General features: G+C 48.5%; 1 protein-coding gene across 1 annotated transcript; it reads left to right on the plus strand.

Moving 5' to 3' along the window:
* LOC147988194 (uncharacterized) lies at window positions 1-885 on the plus strand. Its single transcript, XM_087534223.1, has one exon. It carries the CDS (start codon window positions 1-3, stop codon window positions 883-885), a length of 885 nt encoding a protein of 294 aa, XP_087390349.1.
* The last annotated feature ends 5,152 nt before the right edge of the window (window positions 886-6,037 follow it).

Genomic DNA, 6,037 nt, shown 5'->3' on the forward strand with positions numbered 1-6,037 from the left:
ATGAATCCCTCGGGCAGCGGCGGCAGCATGGGCGGAGGTGATCTCTCGCCCAGGTCAGCTAGGGCTCGCCTTGAGGAACAACTGGGAAAGCTGGACATCACGGAGGTAGAGGCGACACCGCTAGTTCTTGATGACAGAGTTGAGGGCGCACCGGAGAAGTGGATGATTGCGGGAAGGGTACTCCATCGAAACATGCTACACATCCAGACGATCTCCAACGCCTTACGTCCGGCATGGGGAAACCCTAAAGGACTATCTTTCCGCATAGTAGGAGAGAATACTTTTGTGGCTGAATTTGCTACGAAGAGGGATCGAGACCGTGTGTGGGAGGGAAGTCCATGGCACATCAGCAAGCATGCGGTGATCCTATCGGAATTTGACGAGTGCATGCAACCATCTGAAATCAGGTTCAACAAACTGCAAGTTTGGGCCAGAGTTGTGAAGCTCCCATTCAACCTCAAGGACGAGCGGTGGGTTAAAGCGATAGCAAAACAGGTTGATAAGTACGCTACACTGATCCACTTCGACCACAACGGAGGATATCTACGCGCTCGAGTTACTCTAGATGTGGCCAAGCCATTGAGGAGGTGGATTCTAATTGACTCTGCAAGGAGGGGTAGTACTGATCCTTATGACATCCAATACGAGAATATACCCCACTTTTGTTTCTCATGTGGCCGGCTGGGCCACTCGGACCTGTTCTGCCCGACGCCCGGAACACGGGATGAGCATGGTGATCTTCCTTTCGGCAAGGGTCTCAGGCCGCCGGAGGAGAAGAAAAAGGTTGCATCGTCTGAGGGTCCTTCGTCAAAAACCATCAAGGAAAGAAAGACAAGCAGGAGTCGACGAACTCGAGCACTGCAGCAGATGGAGGCGCCGAGGTGAACTCACCAAGGAAAAGGAATCAGGCACCCAAACGGAAGGGAGGGCCGCCAACGCAGGTCTATAGGAAGGTGATTATGCCCCAACTAACAAACACTGCAGCTAATGAAGGGGAAGGAGTCGCCACTGATAAAGATCTGACTGTGGTTGGACATGAAGAGGAAAATGAGGGCACTGAACGAGAACTGAAAAAGAAGAAACCAACTCTGACGAACTCTGACAATTTGGCAGCGGCTGCAGGGCAGCCTGCCAGGAGCAATGAATTGTATCAGCTGGAACTGTCGGGGGCTTGGGACCCCCCCCCCCCCCCCCCCCGGCAGTTCGCGAGCTTCGCAATGTTGTGAAGCAGGAAGGTACCACCCTTCTCTTTGTGATGGAAACTAAGATTAGTGAAGGAAATATGCTTAGCATTGGGTTCAGCGGGAGCATAGCGAAGGAAATATGCCCTAGACGCAATAATAAAGTTATTATTTATTTCCTTATATCATGATAAATGTTTATTATTCATGCTAGAATTGTATTAACCGGAAACATAATACTTGTGTGAATACATAGACAAACAGAGTGTCACTACTATGCCTCTACTTGACTAGCTCGTTGATCAAAGATGGTTATGTTTCCTAGCCATTGACATGAGTTTTCATTTGATTAACGGGATCACATCATTATAAGAATGATGTGGTTGACTTGACCCATTCCGTTAGCTTAGCACTCGGTCGTTTAGTATTCTGCTATTGCTTTCTTCATGACTTATACATGTTCCTATGACTATGAGATTATGCAACTCCCGTTTACCGGAGAAACACTTTGTGTGCTACCAAACGTCCCAACATAACTGGGTGATTATAAAGGTGCTCTATAGATGTCTCCAAAGGTACTTGTTGGGTTGGCGTATTTCGAAATTAGGATTTGTCACTCCGATTGTCGGAGAGGTATCTCTGGGCCCACTCGGTAATGCACATCACTATAAGCCTTGCAAGCATTGCAGCTAATGAGTTAGTTGCGGGATGATGTATTATGGAACGAGTAAAGAGACTTGCCGGTAACGAGATTGTACTAGGTATTGAGATACCGACAATCGAATCTCGGGCAAGTAACATACCGATGACAAAGGGAACAACGTATGTTGTTATGCAGTTTGACCGATAAAGATCTTCGTAGAATATGTGGGAGCCAATATGAGCATCCAGGTTCCGCTATTGGTTATTGACCGAAGACGTGTCTCGGTCATGTCTACATAGTTCTCGAACCCGTAGGGTCCGCACGCTTAAAGTTTCGATGACGGTTATATTATGAGTTTATGAGTTTTGATATACCGAAGGTAGTTCGGAGTTCCGGATGAGATCGAGGACATGACGAGGAGTCTCGAAATGGTCAAGACGTAAAGATCAATATATTGGACGACTATATTCGGACATCGGAATGGTTCCGAGTGATTCGGCTATTTTTCGAAGTACCGGAGAGTTACGGGAATTCGCCGGGGAGTATATGGGCCTTATTGGGCTTTAGGGGAAAGAGAGAGGAGAGGTTGGGCGACCCCAAGGCCTAGTCCGAATTGGACTAGGGGGAGGGGCTGCGCCCCCTCCTTCCTTCTCTTCTCTCTCCCCTTTGCTTGACTCCTACTCCTACTACATGGAAGGGGGGGAATCCTACTCCCGGTGGGAGTAGGACTCCTCCAGGGCCCGCCATAGCTAGGCCGGCCCTCCCCCTCCTCCACTCCTTTATATACGGGGAGAGGGGCACCCCTTGGAGACAAAACAATTTATAGTTTGATCTTTTAGCCGTGTGCAGTGCCCCCCTCCACCATTGTCCACCTCGATAATACTGTAGCGGTGCTTAGGGGAAGCCCTGCGTCGGTAGAACATCATCATCGTCACCACTCCGTCGTGCTGACGAAACTCCCTCAACACTCGGCTGGATCGGAGTTCGAGGGACGTCATCGGGCTGAACGTGTGCTGAACTCGGAGGTGCCGTGCGTTCGGTACTTGATCGGTCAGATCGTGAAAACGTACGACTACATCAACCGCATTGTGCTAATGCTTCCACTTTCGGTCTCCGAGGGTTACGTGGACAACACTCTCCCCTCTCATTGCTATGCATCACCATGATCTTGCGTCTGCGTAGGAATTTTTTTGAAATTACTACGTTCCCCAACAGTGGCATCCGAGCCTGGTTTTATGCGTAGATGTCATATGCACGAGTAGAACACAAGTGAGTCGTGGGCGATATAAGTCATATTGCTTACCAGCATGTCATACTTTGGTTCGGCGGTATTATTGGATGAAGCGGTCCGGACCGACATTACGCGTACGCTTACGCAAGACTGGTTCTACCAACGTGCTTTGCACACAGGTGGCTGGCGGGTGTCAGTTTCTCCAACTTTAGTTGAACTGAGTGTGGCTACGCCCGGTCCTTGCGAAGGTTAAAACAACACCAACTTGACAAACTATCGTTGTGGTTTTGATGCGTAGGTAAGAACGGTTCTTGCTCAGCCCGTAGCAGCCACGTAAAACTTGCAACAACAAAGTAGAGGACGTCTAACTTGCTTTTGCAAGGCATGTTGTGATGTGATATGGTCAAAGCATGATGCTAAATTTTTTGTATGAGATGATCATGTTTTGTAACCGAGTTATCGGCAACTGGCAGGAGCCATATGGTTGTCGCTTTATTGTATGCAATGTAATTGCTCTGTAATGCTTTACTTTATCACTAAGCGGTAGCGATAGTCATAGAAGCATAAGATTAGCGAGACGACAACGATGCTACGATGGAGATCAAGGTGTTGCGCTGGTGACGATGGTGATCATGACGGTGCTTCGGAGATGGAGATCACAAGCACAAGATGATGATGGCCATATCATATCACTTATATTGATTGCATGTGATGTTTATCTTTTATGCATCTTATCTTGCTTTTTTTGACGGTAGCATTATAAGATGATCTCTCACTAAATTTCAAGGTATAACTGTTCTCCCTGAGTATGCACCATTGCCAAAGTTCGTCGTGCCCAGACACCACGTGATGATCGGGTGTGATAAGCTCTATGTCCATCTACAACGGGTGCAAACCAGTTTTGCACACGCAGAATACTCAGGTTAAACTTGACGAGCCTAGCATATGCAGATATGGCCTCGGAACACTAAGACCGAAAGGTCGAGCGTGAATCATATAGTAGTTATGATCAACATAATGATGTTCACCATTGAAAGCTACTCCATTTCACGTGATGATCGGTTATGGTTTATTGATTTGGATCACGTGATCACTTAGAGGATTAGAGGGATGTCTATCTAAGTGTGAGTTCTTAAGTAATATGATTAATTGAACTTAAATTTATCATGATCTTAGTCCTGGTAGTATTAGCATATCTATGTTGTAGATCAATAGCTCGCGTTGTTGCTTCCCTATGTTTATTTTGATATGTTCCTAGAGAAAAACTATGTTGAAAGATGTTAGTAGCAATGATGCGGATTGGATCCGTGATCTGAGGATTATCCTCATTGCTGCACAGAAGAATTATGTCCTTGATGCACCACTAGGTGACAGACCTATTGCAGGAGCAAATGTAGAAGTTATGAACGTTTTGTTGGGGAACGTTGCAGAAAACAAAAATTTTCCTACGGTTTCACCAAGATCCATCTATGAGTTCATCTAGCAACGAGTGATCGGATGCATCTACATACCTTTGTAGATCGCGAGCGAAAGCGTTCAAAGAACAGGGATGAGGTAGTCGTACACGACGTGATCCAAATCACCGATGACCAAGCGCCGAACGGACGGCACCTCCGCGTTCAACACACGTACGGAGCGGATGACGTCTCCTCCTTCTTGATCCAGCAAGGGGGAAGGAGAGGTTGATGAAGATCCCGCAGCACGACGGCGTGGTGGTGGATGCAGGGCGTCACAGTAGCAGGGCTTCGCCGTGTACTACGAGGGAGAGAGGTGTAGCAGGGGAGAGGGAGGCGCCAGGGATGCAGGGTGCGGCTGCCCCCCTCCCCCCTCCCTTTATATAGTCCCCTAGGGGGGGCGGCCGCCAGGGCTGGAGTGGCCCCCAAGCCAAGGTGGGGCGCCCCCCCACCCCTAGGGTTTCAACCCTAGGCGCATGGGGTGGGCCTAGGGGGCGCACCAGCCTACTATGGGCTGGTTCCCCTCCCCACTTTGGCCCATGGGGCCCTCCGAGATGGGTGGCCCCACCCGGTGGACCCCCGGGACCCTTCCGGTGGTCCCGGTACAATACCGGTGACCCCGAAACTTGTCCCGATGGCCGAAACAGCACTTCCTATATATAATTCTTTACCTCCGGACTATTCCGAAACTCCTCGTGACGTCCGGGATCTCATCCGGGACTCCGAACAACATTCGGGTTACTGCATATACATATCTGCACAACCCTAGCGTCACCGAACCTTAAGTGTGTAGACCCTACGGGTTCGGGAGACAAGCAGACATGACCGAGACGACTCTCCGATCAATAACCAACAGTGGGATCTGGATACCCATGTTGGCTCCCACATGCTCCACGATGATCTCATCAGATGAACCACGATGTCGAGGATTCAAGCAACCCCGTATACAATTCCCTTTGTCAGTCGGTATGTTACTTGCCCGAGATTCGATCGTCGGTATCCCAATACCTCGTTCAATCTCGTTACCGGCAAGTCACTTTACTCGTACCATAATGCATGATCCCGTGACCAGACACTTGGTCACCTTGAGCTCATTATGATGATGCATTACCGAGTGGGCCCAGTGATACCTCTCCGTCATACGGAGTGACAAATCCCAGTCTTGATCCGTGTCAACCCAACAGACACTTTCGGAGATACCCGTAGTATACCTTTATAGTCACCCAGTTACGTTGTGACGTTTGGTACACCCAAAGCACTCTTACGGTATCCGGGAGTTACACAATCTCATGGTCTAAGGAAAAGATACTTGACATTGGAAAAACTCTAGCAAACGAACTATACGATCTTTATGCTATGTTTAGGATTGGGTCTTGTCCATCACATCAATCTCCTAATGATGTGATCTCGTTATCAATGACATCCAATGTCCATAGTCAGGAAACCATGACTATCTGTTGATCAACGAGCTAGTCAACTAGAGGCTTACTAGGGACATGTTGGTGTCTGTTATTCACACATGTATTAC

Source organism: Triticum urartu, chromosome 1A (genome assembly GCF_056163025.1).
Source record: "Triticum urartu cultivar PI428250 chromosome 1A, HENAU_Tu73, whole genome shotgun sequence".
In the NCBI taxonomy this organism is placed as follows: domain Eukaryota; kingdom Viridiplantae; phylum Streptophyta; class Magnoliopsida; order Poales; family Poaceae; genus Triticum; species Triticum urartu.

Bases quoted from the DNA above. Each gene is read 5' to 3' on its own strand.
- LOC147988194 (XM_087534223.1), top strand. From the start codon at position 1: ATGAATCCCTCGGGCAGCGGCGGCAGCATGGGCGGAGGTGATCTCTCG.